This window comes from Cynara cardunculus (genome assembly GCF_001531365.2).
Source record: "Cynara cardunculus var. scolymus isolate 2C chromosome LG 7, CcrdV1, whole genome shotgun sequence".
NCBI lineage: Eukaryota > Viridiplantae > Streptophyta > Magnoliopsida > Asterales > Asteraceae > Cynara > Cynara cardunculus.
In genome coordinates, this window is record NC_037534.1 from 11,469,545 (window position 1) to 11,485,911 (window position 16,367).

Genomic DNA, 16,367 nt, shown 5'->3' on the forward strand with positions numbered 1-16,367 from the left:
AAACAACTTTTCATCGCCTGGTGTGTTGGGTGATAAGGACCTTATCGCTCAGCACGTTGAGCGGATTGAAACATTAAGCCACAGACTTGGACGATGAACATGTTTCACCGATCAGTGCTTTGAGTGATTACTAAGGTTATCTCTCAACACTTAGCCAAAAATTCATCCAAGTCAAAAATACGTCGCTCAACACAGTTTGCAATACCAGGTTACAAAAATCAATCCTTTGGCCGATGAACATCTATATATCACTTAAAATAGCTTTGAATCTTCATTGGGCGATGAACACCCCTTATCTCTCAATAAAAACATTCAACGAGCGATGAAAATGGATCTGACAATATCAAAGCACAGTTCGACTACCAATCATCAAAAATCCAAAATATTTTAAATAAACACCAAAATTGATGATCAATATAGGTTTGAATTCAAAATGCAAATCCTTTGGCACGAATTTGATTAAAACACTTAAAAACATGGTGAATTTGATCAATTTAAGCTCAAAAAAGTCGAACAGGAAGCTATGTTCATGTGAGTACAATTCCATAGCCAAAAACAGAAACATTACTTGTAGAAAATATGATTGTATTAATTAGAATGAATCGATTATGCTCTGATACCAATTGTGGATCCCAGATCCAACAACAATTCAAGAATTAAGATGAAGATTGAAAGATTATAACATGAACATGAACATGATGAACCGGCCTATTACTTTGTTCATGAAAACAATAAACGTACAAAGCTCTCAAACACACTATGTGACTTTCATGTGAAGATTACAGAATGAACAACTTGCTAATCTAAGCCCATGTCACCTATTTATAGGTAAAATTTACATGTAAAACCCAATGCCCTTCAGCTCAAATACAAGATGTTACAATACAATACAAGGTAATTGCCTTTATAAAACTTTCTAATACTTAGGATTATTTTAGTCCTAACAATTTATTTGCCTCCACATTTAGCCTCAGTTGCAAATGTGTTGGCTTTGGCCGAGTCCCCCCCCCCCCTACATTATCCTTTGAGCAAAACAGATGGACAACCGTTATTTGGATTTCTTTCTTATAGATTCAGAATTCTCGAAATAAACTCGTGTTTGGTAGCTTGTGTGAGGATGGTGATTGTTCGAGATCCAACTTGCAACATTTCGTCGGCTTCCTCATCGTGTTAACGATTTTGATAGGTCTTGGATTTTGTGGTGCTATATCCGGCTTCTCCCGGTTAATTGTTTCTTATTGGTCGTTTCGACCTCTTTTTGTTTATCTTTTCACTGTCTCAAAAGCCCTGTGCGTGAGATTTTTGTTTGGTTTCGGTTTTGCTACTTCCCTCCTTTTTATGCCTTATAGATGGTGGGTATGCTTTTATTTGTTTGCTCTGGTTTCGATAACTCGGTTGTTCTTTTTATTTGGTTTTTATTGATGCATTTAAAAAAAAGAACCGAAAAACAAGATAAACAATAAAAAAAAGGGAGAACGATGACAAGACCAACAATGATGATGCAGTGATGGAGAGCGAATAAAGTAGGGTTTAAGAAGAGTAAAACCAACTATTGTTTTTTCTTACTTTAAAGATAATCCTAACCGGTTAAATGTATTTTTCAGAATTTAAATAATCAATTTCTAAAAATTCTATACTTTATTTATTCAGAAAAATATTTAGCAAGTTAATAATTCACCATATTGGACAAACAAACCGGGTACCCACTTGGGTACGGGTCAACCCACCGTCACCAAATAATATTACCGTTTTTTTTATATTTTAAATAAAATAATTTTATTTTTTTCAATAATAATAATAATTTCATGTTGACAGTTTGAGCGAGACTTTTTATACCCACTGTCATCACTCTTCTCTCTCTCTCTCTCTCTCTCTCTCTCACACCATGAAATACGCTCCTTTCTTCTTCTTCTTCTTCTCATTCCTCCTCGCCGGCGTGAAACCAGACCTCGCCGGCGACCGTTTAGCCATCCTTGCCATTCGCTCCTCCGTTGGCGGTCGATCCATCCTCTGGAACATCTCACAACCCTCGACACCATGCACTTGGCCAGGAGTCGTTTGTGACAACACCACAAACCGTGTCGTCGAGCTTCATTTCCCCGGAATGGGTCTCTCCGGAGAACTTCCATTAAATACACTCGGAAACTTAACCCAACTCACCACTCTAAGTCTCCGGTATAACGCTCTCTCCGGTCAGCTTCCAACTGATATCTTCTCTCTTGTTAACCTCCGAAACCTTTACTTACAAAACAACCTCTTCTCCGGTCCCATACCTGATTTATTTTCGCCGCTCGGAAATCTGGTTCGTGTTAGTTTCGCCAGTAATAACTTCTCCGGCAACATTCCCTCTTCGATTGGGAATTTGACCCGTTTAGCTACTTTGTATCTAGAGAACAATGCTTTATCGGGTTCAATTCCGGATCTAAATCGACCTTCAATCGCTCTCTTCAATGTTTCGAATAATCAATTAACCGGTGGAATTCCATCGAAATTTGTGGGTTTCCCTGAATCTGCTTTCTCCGGGAACTCTCTCTGCGGCGGACCTCTTGTATCTTGTAACGGGTCAGAAACCGGGTCTAGTTCATCCGATAAGCTCTCCGGCGGTGCCATTGCCGGAATTGTCATCGGATCGTTGCTGGGTGTGTTGTTAATTTTACTGATTTTATTCTTTTTGTGTTGCAAGAAGAGGAAGCAAAAGGATGAGATAAAAACGAAGGATCTGAGCGAAGTGAAGCAAGTAGAGATTGAAATACCCGCCGACAGTTCGAGCAGTGGTTTTCCGTCGTTGACGGCGGCGGTGGGCGGTGGCGGTGCAAAGGGGAAATCCGGTGAAGTTAATAAGAAGTTAGTGTTTATGGGGAAAAACAAAATAGGCAAGTTTGATTTGGAGGATTTGCTCCGGGCATCGGCGGAGGTTTTGGGGAAAGGGACGTTTGGGACGGCGTACAAGGCGGTGTTGGAGGTGGGTTTCACGGTGGCCGTGAAAAGGTTAAAGGATGTAACAATGGCGGAGAAAGAATTCAGAGAGAAAATCGAAAGTGTTGGAAGAATGGATCATGAGAATTTGCTTCCATTAAGAGCTTACTATTTCAATGGCGAAGAAAAGCTTCTTGTTTGTGATTACATTCCCACCGGAAGCCTCTCTGCTCTTTTACATGGTAAATCACCATTTCTAACTTCCATTTTCATGCTTTTCGTCTTGTTTTTTCCGATCAAAATGCAGCTTAATTTCATGTTTTTCAAGGAATTAGTTTCTAGCGAATCATGAATCTTGAATCTGGTTAGTCAAAATTGAATCAGATTGTGGGTTAACTCAGATCTTTGATCTAATTATGGGTTCATATCTTCTGAGGTTGCTGGATCTGCCATTTTTGGTGAATCAAGAATTTAAATTTTGCCCTTTTTGGACCATTCAATTCGCTTTATAGCCACTTATTTACGAATATAGCCGGAAATTATGCAAATAACATTATTCAACTTGCGTAATCCAGTTTTCGGATTAAAATAACGAGGAAAAATGGGCATCACGCAAGTGTTGTTGTTTAGTGCCGAATTAGACCCCCTATATTTGCCATTTTTCCTATTTTTTAAGTTCGAAAAGTGGATTACACAAGTTTTTTGATGCCATTTGCTTAATTTCGGGCTAAATCTGTTTAAAAGGTGGCTTATAAAATGAATGTCTATTTTTGTCCATTTCCCCATGTTTTTTTGTTTCATATCATATTCCCATTCTGTACACTTGCCTTTTTTAGAAACATACACTGTTCAAAATGGTTGACTTCTGACACTGAACTTGATAAGATTTGAATGGGTAGCTTAACCGGTAAGACATTGAGTTTGTTTTTTAGGCTTGCATTTTTAATGCCAGAGAAAGAGAGTTGTTGTCTCACATTTGGTACCACAATTAGACTGGTACCGGGCATGAATGAGCGGTATGTAAATTACTAAACTACCCTTTGTTAAATTAGAACTTCAAAACCTACCATAGTTTTTTCGCCCGCCTATCTCATTGTTGCCCAACTCTATACCAAACATGCCATAAAAGTTAACCGGTTCAAATCACAAAGTCCCTTCATGCCACCAGACTGAGTTGCGTGCAAGCTGGCCTGAACACCTACGATTGTCCAACTTGATAAGAATTATTCGAGTTTTGGAGAAATTTTATAGAATAATGTTGGTTTTAAATCGGTTAGAATCCAATTTATTTTGTGTTTGGTTAATGTTGGAGCGGATTTGACTGAAAAAGTCAAAATGTATCTCGTTTTTGTTGTTTAGGTAACAGAGGTGCCGGTAGAATGCCATTGAACTGGGAAATGCGATCCATGATTGCCCTTGGAGCTGCCCGTGGAATCGCTTATCTTCACTCGCAAGGGGCAAAAGTGTCCCACGGCAACATAAAATCGTCAAATGTCCTATTGACTCCGTCGTACGAATCCCGTGTGTCAGACTTCGGCCTCGCCCAACTCGTGGGTCCCAACGCCACCCCGACCCGTGTGGACGGCTATCGTGCACCGGAGGTGACGGACATCCGCAAAGTTTCCCAGAAAGCGGATGTTTACAGCTTTGGAGTCTTGCTATTGGAGCTACTAACGGGTAAAGCTCCGACCCATGCCCTCTTGAACGACGAAGGGGTCGACCTCCCACGGTGGGTCCAATCGGTGGTCCGAGAAGAGTGGACTTCCGAGGTTTTTGACCTCGAGTTGCTCAGGGATCAAAATGTCGAAGATGATATGGTTCAGTTATTACAACTGGCGATCAATTGTTCGGCTCAGTACCCTGATAAGAGGCCATCGATGGCGGAAGTGAGTAATCAGATCGAAGAGATTTGTCATTCAAGCGGATCGCAACAAGACCGCACACCGCCCAGCGACACCGTCAGCGATTCTTGAAGTTATTTTTCGTTCTTTGTTCATTATACACGTCGATTTGTGCATTTTTTTTTCGGCTTGACGATTCTAAGATCAACATTCGTGAAGTTATTTTTTCGTTCTAAGATCAACATTCTTTCTCTTGTACGAGTAAAATTGTAATAGAAATTGGTTATCGGAATAAAGATATTAATGACACTCGATCGTAGTTTCTTTTATCGACTCATAGGATGTATCGTGTTTGTGGGTGACATGGGCAATAATAAAAGAGCCGTGAACGGTTTTAGGGTTTTAAACTAAAATCAATCGGTAGTTTGTTAATTTACTAATTTTGTCCTTTTTTTTGTTCCACCTATTTTTGGGACAACTTGTTATGTCCCGTGTACCAAATGCGTGCATAAAAACTCTCAATGCCACATGACGAATATAACTCATAACGACTCACAATTCCACATCAAATGACGAATAGCGAGCAAGTAACTACGTAATTTGTGGACATCATCAATAGCAAAGGCTCCTTGTAGAGACAAAGAGCCATTTACTAAAACGCTTATCAGGTAAGAGTCATCGTTCTTACTAATTTTACAAAGTAAAATAGGTGGCCATCAAAATGTACTAGTAAGATCGTCACCCTTATTTACTGGGTAAGGGGTTGCTTACCATACGCTTACCGGGTAAACGCTTATCTAAAAAAGTCGCTTACCGCATCAGGTAACATTTTTGACCATCAAAATGAATTGCGGTAAGCATTTTTTACCCAATAAGCACTTATCGGGTAAGAGTCTTATTTATCACTTATCGGGTAGGATTCCCGTTCCTTGTCATGCTTACCGGTAAGGTAAGTGACCCCCAATAAGCAGTTACACAATAAGAGTTTCGTAAATAGCTCCTAAGACTCGTTCCTTGCCTTATCTCTTACTGGATAAGATTTTCAAATAGACCGATTATCAGGTCCATAGCCGTTTTTAGTGGTTAGCAAATACAATATTTGTATTTAGTAAATAAAATAACAAACATTTGAATCAATCAATATCTAAGAACAAGTTGATTTAAAACACAATTTTAATAATTTTAAAAACAACAAAATCTTAGTTTTTTCCTTTTAAAAAACATTAAAATACATTCAAAAAAATTCAAAATCTAGTAAAAAATAACCGGGCCTTACGAACCAGTTACAACAATCACTAGGATTTTTCGTTAAAAGAACCCGGTCCGATCCAATTTTGCCCACCTTGGAGCCACTAAATGACCAAACTTTTACACCAAAACACTGAACACTAAAACTTCAGAGAAATCCAAAAATCTGCAATAGTTGCAATATTTCTCCAGTTTATGTTTGGTCATCCAACGGCTTCAAGATGGCCTCAAACAAAATGGGTGGTTATGATGACACTTAAGATTTCAAAATAAGTTGACCACCAAAAAGGTTTGCAGCAAATTCTCCATAAAAAACCATCTCTATCCCTATCCCTATCCCTTTTGTAGGACATCATAAATCACCAAAACAACAACAACAAAAATCCCCCACCCCCAGTATAAACCCCTGGGGACAAACAAGACTCAAAAACCACCAAAAGGCTCGGAGAGGCGGAAATTCGCGCTCTGCACTGAGTCGGTTGTATCTCGACACGACCAACAACTAAAAAACGAAGAAGCTACAAAACCAGACATTTCCCGAGAAAAAAATGAAGTCTCATTCTCGAATACCATCCCGTTTAACCACGCTCATTATATCAATATCTGATCCTTGCGAAATTCTCGAACAATCACCGGGACACTTGTTGGAGGTATCTGAACAGATGAAAATAAACAAAAACTAAATGAGATCCCAAAACAATGCAAGGAAAACAAAAGGAGAAAGGACACTCGACACATGTACTGGTACCGGATGTTAGGATATGTGGATCCTTTTTGAATTAAGGCTAGGGTTTGAGATATTTATTAACGTATATTTGTTTCACAATGTGAAACTTCTTTGACGTGTTTGTGAAGCAAAATAATATATAGTAGAGAAGGTTTGCAATGTGAAACAAATATATATGAAATAAACACATTGCGAAACAAATATTTGTTAATCAGTACCTTCAATCCTAGCCATGAATGAAAAAAAGTCATGTGAAACAATGCCCTAAAAGTGAAAGTTCTCCGTATGGAGTTCTGATTTTATTATTCCCCTATATATATGGGTTCTCGTGAGAATGGAAGTTATGGTGAAAAGGGTAAGAAGGGATCTCCGCCCTTGGATCAATCCTAATTGATGATCAACACTAATGCAGTGCATCGAGGTGCATCAGATCAATTCCTGTGATAAGCGCAATTCATGGGGTGGGAGTGAGATTAAAAGTGATCAAGAGTCCAAATCCCTTGCTATGCTTCTCACCTCTTATTCTCACACGATGCTTCATTTATATCTATATCTACATTTATATATATATATATATATATATATATATATGGTGTATTCTATTCATACCCCCTCCTATAAGGGGGTACGTGAGTGAGGAGAAGGGGTAATAAACGAGGTGGTACATGAGTTAGGAGGGAGTATGAATAGCAACCCCCATAAATGTGTATGTGTGTGGGTTTGATGGTATGTACTAGGCGTCTAGCCAATGTGATCTGAGACTTCAACACGCCCCCTCAAACACATGTTGGGGTGCCTCTAGAACAAAGGTGGAAGAGTGTATCGAGTCCCTAGATGTGGTGGAGCTAGGGTCTAATCTCATGTTAGGATATGCGAAACACCTTTGAATCTTTTTTAAAGGGCACTCATAAAGAGAGGTGGTTTCTGTACATAAATATATATATATATATATATATTAATATAATGACCCATGTCTAGCCAATGTAAGACTCCAACAGAGGGATGAGTGTTTGATATTGGAACATGAATTTTAAAAACTCACCATGCCATAATCCGTTATAATCATCGAAACATAATCCGATGGCGTTGCATCGTACCTGTTTCATTGGGACAAAACATAAAAACATCAAATGACTTGATCTATTGCACGTAAATTCAACTTTAATGATGGGTCAAGCTTACGTCAAATTAAGAACTTGCAGATTTTCATCATTCGCGATATCCTTCAAATCGTTTATCTCCTCCCTCCCTTGGACTTTCAAAATGGCATCCGGATCCCCTGCCATTTATTTTTAATACAATAAAACTTAAAACCAGATCAAACCGCACAAATCCAATATATCTCACCCAAATGTCGGGTCTTAGGGTTAATTCCAAGAGACAGTGAGGTTGTTTCCGAGACCCATACAACAGAATTTAAGTAATACTCACTCCGTCCCAAAATAAGGGTCCACTTTGAAAAGTGTCTTACTTTCCAATTCTACCCTTGTTTACAAGATGGAGAAATTAATTAACCCCCTCTGTTAAGGGTAAAATTGTCATTGTAGACATCTGATTTGGGACGGAAGGAGTAACGAATTGTAGCACAAACAAGTTTAAGAAACATACCGAGTTCGTTGCAACAAATTGAATCAAGCTGCACTCTTTCATGAAATTTATACGCTTCACAGCATACGATAACAGGAACACCACAGGCATTAGCTACCATAGCAACACACGCAGTCCCGACCCTCGAATAAACCGTTCCGTTTGCCAACACCGATGAAGCCCCGAGAAAAACCCGAGTAACTTGACTCATGATATAAGAAACGCCGTTTAAATGAACATAAGTGCAGCTGATACCCTTTCCCAAAAGCCTACGGAGCAATAATCGCCCTTCGAGTTTTGGGCGTGCATCCACTATCACCACACGGAACTTTTTGCCGAGCTCATGGGCATGCAATAGTATCATCTCGACAGCCGAAGAGGATCCGTAAGTAAGAAGAACATCACCGTCCCTGACTTTCGTCACAGCATGTTGTACTATCACCTTGTCGGCCAGAATGATTTTTTCGTTAATGAACTTATTGATTTCAGACAGGAGGTTTGTTTTCGCTTCTGATTCAGATAGAGTTAAGGGAAGATTGGCTATTCGAGATTTAACGAACTTGATTGCATTTCCCATGCTGATTGAAAGAGGGCGGCACTCGATCAAAAATGAGACATAGCTATTCAGTTTTGCGGTCAAGTCCCGGTTAAGAGCCTTCTCTTTTGGTGGTGAGTACTCCATAATCGACTCTTGAAATGCTTGAAGCATTGCAATACAACGAGCGTTTCCACCCGATATATCACCCGCCAAATATCTTAAGCCAACCTAAAATCGTCAAATCCATTAGTCAGATCAGCTGGATTTAAAGAAAGATCGTCACCAAATAGGAGAGGCTTGGCAAACTAGCTGATAAGCTAGCTGTTGACAGATAAGTTAACTATTAGCCGATAAACTATCATGTTTGATGCTCCCTCTGCTCTGTCCCAAACTTAAGTGTATACATTTCTATTTTAGTTTGTCCCGAAGTAAGTGTCCATTTTCAAAAGTAAATGCCACACTTTCCAATTCTACCCTTACTTATGAGATGAAAAAATTCATTATTCCCTTTGTTATTAAGAGGTAAAATTGTCATTTAGTTAAATAAAAGTGTAATAATTACACATTTCTAAAACCGTGTGCCTTTTCTGTTGTGGACATTCATTTCCTGACGGAGGGAGTAAAACCGGCTAATGTGAAATGACCTAAAAGGGCATGTTTATTCATTTCTAACCTAAGGGGCATAATTGGAAGAAAAAAAAAAGTGAGAAAAAGCCCCTGAAGTTCATTGTAAAGTTATCTAAAGTAGTTTTTCTAAAAAACTAGCTTATGGGTTACAAAACAGAGCTTTTTCAATAAGCTCAAATACTAAGCTAGCTTATTTTAAAAGTAAATATCTACTTATTTCCAATTTTACCCTTAATTATGAGACTGAGAAATTCATTACTCCCGCTATTATTAAGAAGAAAATTGTCATTTAGTTAATCAAAAAAGTGTAATAATCACAGCCTTCAGAAACTGTGTACCTTTTTCACTGTAGACGTTTATTTTGGGACGGATAGAATAAATTGATTAGCATGTATGATATTTTGCGGGTATGAAACACAATGAAGTTCCTAAAAAGTACCTTGTAAACCGCCGGGTGAACCGAATTGAGCCGAAAGAACTTTTTTTCAAGATCAGGAAGCCTTGTTCCATGTTCATATTGAGGCAGATGCCTAAAAAGCTCGACTCTGTTCCTGACCTCGGTTTGTTTCACGACTGCACGCTTTTTAGCTTTCTCCACACGACTTGTATCATCAAACTGCATTCGTGGATGAGGGACGTCTTTCTTTCTATCCTTATCTGTCATCCGCTCACCTCCCCTTTTTTCAGAAGCTGCCACGGAGACGTTATCTTTCTTTTGAACAGGAGCCTTGGAGGCTTTTCCAGCTTTCGTGTTCACTGAGTTCGCTACCCCAGAACCAGCATTTCCTTCCGCTGGAGAAAGAAAAATAAATATCATGTGTGAAATAAAGGTGAATGCTTGATGGGATTCTTGGTCAAAATAAGATTATCATAAGATATAGAAAGATAAAAAAAAGTATATATTTTCTACATTAATATAGGAAGTGAAGAACCAATAGTTGACAATACAAAACAAACCACACCAAACCGAACAGGCCCAGTAAATCCACCGTAGAGGTAGGGTCTGGAGAGGGTAAGATGTACACAGGCCTTACTTCCATCTGAAAGGGTAGAGAGGCTGTTTCCGGGAAAATCGCGGGTTTGCAAAACAAAAATTACGAGAAAGGTAGCAAAGAAATATAGACCTACACCAGGAAAAAAAGAGAGTTGCAGCTCTTGTGGGACATATGGAATATGCATTTAGGTTTTTCTTCTAGTGGGCCCCAAGTGGGGGTCTCATGAACTATTTGTGTCAATGGATTAGTTCGATCCAAAACTTGAAATAATGAAGTGAGTAATTCTTGGTGCCTGCCCTTCAGTAAAGGACGTTTCGCAGTAAAGTGCTGAAAACTTAAGCTATTGATGCTTTAAAGAAAGCCTCTAGGACAATATAGTTTACCTGCTTGCCTAGAGTAAAAGTCCTTATATATCGTATTAACACATACCTAAGGCTTTTCCACAAAGTGGTAAGCCTGCCTGACTGTGAGACCGACTGGTCGAACAGAGACGAAAGTTGGAGGTTTTGTCACCACTTTGTGGAAAAGCCTTAGGTGGCTAAAAGTAAGCCAAAAAAGAGCGGATCATTTATGATGAAGAGGATGAGCTTCAAGAGAATGATTCGGGGTTCTTGCAGAGTGGAACTCTAAACATAATTATGTGCCAAGAATTAGACCAAAACAGTAATAAAAATGTACATGAATCAATAGCAATTAAATAGAAGTGAAAATCTATAGCTATTTCTTCAACCAAATCATCTAATGCATATATAGTTCCCACTGTTGTTCAGACATCAAAACAATATATAGGGTCAAATGAAAAACTGAGGTGCACCCTAATAACCATTAATCTATATTGTATGCACATGTGCATACCAGACAAATTACTAGTATGCATATGTGCATACAGTTCAGATGAATGGTTATTAGAATGTTCCTCAACCTTCCATCTTTTTGCGTTTTTCCCATGAAACTGACCCTATATATATTGATTTTTAGAATGCATGAATTCTTAAAAGGGGAATCTTGTTCAGAGTTCACAATGTGAGAAATGCACAAATGGGGTAGAAGGGGCGTATCCAACCATTCACAATCTGATATTAAAGGATCATATGGATGGGTCCCAACTTCCAATAAATTAATAGAAGAAATATTGAAATGCCGACTCTTGGACTCTCATGGTAAGAGAGAGAGACACTTAAACGAGTTCCAATGAGGTAACTCCACAATAGTTCATAGTTGTATTCATGAGATATAAAAGTTAGTCACCTTTTGCAGCAGCTTTTGCAGCTCGTTGAGCCTCCTGAAGAGCACGCCTTTCAGCCTTTGATGTTTTCTCCTTCAATGGCTTCGAGTTTGCACCACGTCCATCCTGAGACTCGTTTGATTGTTCTCCAACCTTTTCTGAGAACGTAGGTAACCATCTGTTAGTCACAAAACCAAATCAAGAATAACAAAACATGGCAGACGTTACATTGTTTCAAGCACAATTTCAAATTTTCAACACAAACAGCAAATCATCCCTTTCAATAGCATCTAACAAGAAGTTGACCAAGTCAAACAAAAATATGGTTTCAATGTACTATAGATGACGTTTTATTAGCAGCTTAATGAGCTTAATGGGACTCACAATCTATCGGTCAGCTATAGATGACTATTTGGCAGTGACTCGATATAAAGTGACTTATTCAATACGCTTCTAGGGGGATCTTTATGCAGAAAGCCAGGTTTTTCCCAAACCTGCCCCTCCCAAATAAAAATGAGCTCCTTCCATCACAAAAACCTTTCCAATCTATGTAGACAGATTAATCCACACAGACAACTTTATACATACAAGACTTAATGAAAACCAACCAAACAGCCCCTAATTTGCCAATTGTTGATTTAGTAAGTCGATACAAAACACAAGAAAATGCTTAGATATTTTACATTTAATGGAAGACAGACAAGAACTCAGTATATATGCTTACTGCCAAAAAGAATTGACTGCTAATGCCTTACAACATCCCATGCCTTACAAAATGAACCCAAACTTGAATTCCCTCCCACATCCCATATCTCAATTCAAAACATATAAGATTCGCAAACCAGACTTCTTGGTTTGGTAATTTTACATTATGGTGCATTCATTCTAGCCTAATCGATACTTAAAAATACCAATCACGTGACAACGATCTACAAGTTTCTATTAATTGAATTCTTTAATGATCCTACATAAATTATTTATATTCCAGTGGCCTCTTGGAGTACGTGATCAATGTATTATTTCCCTTTAAAGGTTTAAAAATAAATATAAATGCACAAATCTTCATACCAATTGCACCATTGATCATTGTTGACAGAGTCAAACTACTCATAGATGTAGTGGTTGGTTTCACCAACTCCGAGTCAAATCCACCAGGAGGTGGAGAGGAAACAAAATTCCCAGTGTTAACTTCTTCAAGTAATTGACCCATTTTCTGAACCTTATTGAAGATCCCCAAATCCGAAGATTTAGAATCCAAAAGATGGTTGCTGCCATTGGAATCAATCAGACAAATTTCATCAGAAGAACAGGGCAGGGCTGAAAATGGACGAATGGGAAGGATCGTCACAGGAGTGCCGGAATTTTCAAACGGGATTTCAGATAAAGGAACATTTGTCTCCAATTGTGAGGTATCCGAAGATTTAGAATCCAAGAGATGGCTCCTGCCATTGGAGTCGATCGGACAAAATTCACCAGAAGAACAGGGCAGGGCGGAAAAGGGACGAATGGGGAGGATCATCACAGGAGAGCGGGAATTTTCAAACGAGAGTTCGGATAACAAGGATGAAGATGAAGGGACATTTGTCTCCAACTTTGAGTTGTCTGAAGAGACAAAGAACCCAACATGCCGAACTTTTGGGAGAAAAGCCTCACGAGTTGGGGGAAGCGATCCCATCGCAGACTCTTGAAGGGTCTAGGGTTTACAAGATTCTGCGCTGAGGACACAAGGGTTGGGAGTGTTTTCTTGGAGTTAAAATCAAAAACACCATAGTCATGAAACAATGATCAAAATGCATTTAATGCAGAAAAAAAAATTCTTCTCCTTCCGTTAGACTATGCAAAACTCAGAATTCAAACCAATTTATGGGTAATGATAAAGAAGGAAAATCATAAATGCTGGTCAAACATGAAAGATGCGAGAGAAGATTAACAAGTCAAAAGTAGTAAAACCGATGGCAATGACGATATTCTAAACGAAGCTTCAGCCAATTTAAACTAAATGCAATCCAAACTAACTTTCACCATGTTCTTAGAAAATACACATACAGCATGTCGACTTTAGCAACAAAGAAAAAGATGTTGACTTACAAAACTGGTAATATCAGAAAGCGAACAAAAAGAAAGATAATCAAGGGATCAATATGTGTAAACAAATATAATTGGGCAGATTACAAATCTACAATTTATGAGAACACCCGTGAATTCACATTTGCAATAGTTAATGTTACTAAGCATATTGACAAACAAAGGTGCCTTTGCTCCAAATGATCATAGCAAAATCCATACAAATTCGGCAAAAATGTAGTGATAGGCTCCATGAAGTTTTTGAAGGATGTGCTAAAATGTACCTTAAAAGGTCAACTTTTTACCTTGTAAGGTCAACCATACAATGTTACAAATATAGAAGTGATGTGATGGATTCTAATGGCTTAAAATTTACTAATTCGCATATACACCCAATGAGGAAGTGGGAAGAGTTAAATACGCTAATTTAAGTGAATGTGTGCTAAGGTTCGCTACATCTTATATAAGAACATAATAAACTTAGAGAGTCAAGAGAAATGGTTTCGATAATTTTTCACTGCATCAAATTTATAATGGCAATTGATTGTTTGGATATGCACACATAGTCAAAATAGCACACTAATGACAGAATAATTAGATAGGCAAACTAGATAACGACTGAATATAAAAAATTTATAGATGAATAAGGCACACATGTAATCCATAATTTTGACCCATTATCATATTTCTTGATTTATCCACCCACAAAAATTCAATATTCATCCATGTCCATGATTTTGACACAAAGTACCTGGCAAATCCCAAACAAAACCAGAAAAATACCAAAGTAATATCCCCAATAAAGATTAAACAAAAATTAATTAAAAAATCAAATAAAAACTACGAGCAAACGATTAAATAGACCCCAAGTGTTATCCTAGCGGCCTTTTGCACAAAAAGAAAAATACCCGATTGTATGTTCAAAGATTCATAAAATAAACTAAAAGAATCGTAACCGCTCTTTTGGAATTATTGGAATTAAAAAACAAGGCAATGTTCTACAATGAGGCCTAAGTGCCACAAAATATTTTATTTATACTCATACTTTTCTACTCTAATCCCATTTCCACTCAACAAAAATATAAGAGAATGATTTCAGATTGAAATTTGAACTTGGGAATTAGAAACACGGGCATATCTTTCATAGTCCAAACTTGTGTAACAAAGTAGTACAAATATTCATATGTTAATAGTGTGTGAAAATTAAATCCTGAAGATAAAGCAGCAGTGTCTTCACATATGAATAATAAGTCATTTCAAGAAATTGAGTGGTATATGCAATCTCTTTTACACAAAAGGCTGGCAGGACCTAGAATTGAGCAAAACGAGTGCAGTGATCACTCAATTGGCAGTAGAAATGAACAATGTAAGACGATTACAAAACCAATGCACAAATAGCAGTCATTAAAGGATTAACAATAAGTTCCTGCATTGCATACCAGTCACATTAGGTTGCAAATTGCTGACAACCGAAACGGTGGTCAAGCTCTTCGGTTTCACTTCCGGAGGCAACTCAAATCCACCGGCGGGCAAAGAAGACGCGAATTTCCCAGAACCACCAACTCCACGGCTCCGTCGCGGACCAGGCGACTGTGCATTCTTCTCCTCAAAAAAATCCCCAACAGATGGAGAAGCAAACTCCGATGGATTGTAACTGCCAACAGGGATTACGGATTCACCGGAAAATCGATGAAGAGGTGATAACAACCGATTCGGAGGGAATCCAACTGGGACGGCACGGGAGGAGAGGTCGGAGAGATGACGTGGAGGTGGAATCATAACCGGAGAGAGTGAGTTGCCGGAGGGGGAGAGGTCTGATAATGGAGGCGATGGGGGGGAATTGGAGTTTTGCAGTAAGGGTACTGATTGAGAGCGATCAGGTGGGGCAAAGAAACCGACTTGCCGGACTTTGGGGTCGATGACGGTGCGAGGGGCACGGCGGGAATCCATTGATTGACAGAATGGAGGTGGGTCTCTAGGGTTTAGTGTGGGGATGAAGGAGGAGGAGGCGAAGGGAGAGTGATTGAGTGGACATTTGTACGGTGTGTTTGGCAAGTGATGGACGAAATTTTGGAAACTATCTCAAAATTGAAATGAGGAGGATAAACATTGGAATCATCAAACACAAAACATTTTCTTTTTCTTTTTCTTTTTCTTTTTTTTCATTTTCATTTTCTTCTTTCGATTCGATCGCATTCGTCGATCGGATTCGATTAACCTCTCAACGACAAAGTATAACTGTAAAGGATAAAATCAGAAGTTTTTAAATGTTCACTGCATTATCAGGTGTTTGAATTGAAGATCTGAAACTGAAGATTACTGATCAGTGATGGCTTCTTTAATCTAATTATCTGTTTTATGATAAACGATTATCGGTATCAAAGTTGCAGTGACTGACAATCATGAGAAACATTTGAGGTTGTGATAATCATGGTGGAATGAATGTCGTAACTCCATATCCACGTTCAATCATTGTACAAGCAACTCTTCATCTTTACGGCTCCGTTTTGGTCGAAATGTATATAACTCAACGTTGGTATTTAAAATGTATTTTTCTCTTCATATGGTCAGATTTGGAATTTTATGCAGGTTCAATCAC

At 38.5% G+C, this 16,367-nt stretch overlaps 2 protein-coding genes across 2 annotated transcripts; one reads left to right on the forward strand and one right to left on the reverse strand.

Annotated features, from left to right (window-relative positions):
* Positions 1 to 1,885: 1,885 nt before the first annotated feature.
* LOC112515177 (probable inactive receptor kinase At1g48480) lies at positions 1,886 to 5,069 on the forward strand. Its single transcript, XM_025121852.1, has 2 exons — positions 1,886 to 3,158; positions 4,276 to 5,069. Exons 1-2 carry the CDS (start codon positions 1,886 to 1,888, stop codon positions 4,887 to 4,889), a joined length of 1,887 nt encoding a protein of 628 aa, XP_024977620.1. The 3' UTR covers positions 4,890 to 5,069.
* A 1,131-nt stretch (positions 5,070 to 6,200) lies between these two features.
* LOC112515114 (probable translation initiation factor eIF-2B subunit delta) lies at positions 6,201 to 15,764 on the reverse strand. Its single transcript, XM_025121780.1, has 7 exons — positions 15,208 to 15,764; positions 11,728 to 11,862; positions 9,924 to 10,276; positions 8,341 to 9,085; positions 7,915 to 8,011; positions 7,775 to 7,829; positions 6,201 to 6,659 (listed from the first exon to the last, which is right to left on the reverse strand). Exons 1-7 carry the CDS (start codon positions 15,716 to 15,718, stop codon positions 6,597 to 6,599), a joined length of 1,959 nt encoding a protein of 652 aa, XP_024977548.1. The 5' UTR covers positions 15,719 to 15,764; the 3' UTR covers positions 6,201 to 6,596.
* Between the last annotated feature and the right edge of the window lie 603 nt (positions 15,765 to 16,367).

What these genes read in the sequence shown, in the direction of transcription:
- LOC112515177 (XM_025121852.1), top strand. Translation starts at nt 1,886, where the DNA reads ATGAAATACGCTCCTTTCTTCTTCTTCTTCTTCTCATTCCTCCTCGCC. An exon ending in CCTCTCTGCTCTTTTACATG is followed by an intron (nt 3,159 to 4,275) that starts GTAAATCACCAT and finishes TTTGTTGTTTAG; the next exon opens with GTAACAGAGGTGCCGGTAGA.
- LOC112515114 (XM_025121780.1), bottom strand. Translation starts at nt 15,718, where the DNA reads ATGGATTCCCGCCGTGCCCCTCGCACCGTCATCGACCCCAAAGTCCGG. An exon ending in TTTGCAACCTAATGTGACTG is followed by an intron (nt 11,863 to 15,207) that starts GTATGCAATGCA and finishes CTACGTTCTCAG; the next exon opens with AAAAGGTTGGAGAACAATCA. An exon ending in TTCACCCGGCGGTTTACAAG is followed by an intron (nt 9,086 to 9,923) that starts GTACTTTTTAGG and finishes TGACGATTTTAG; the next exon opens with GTTGGCTTAAGATATTTGGC.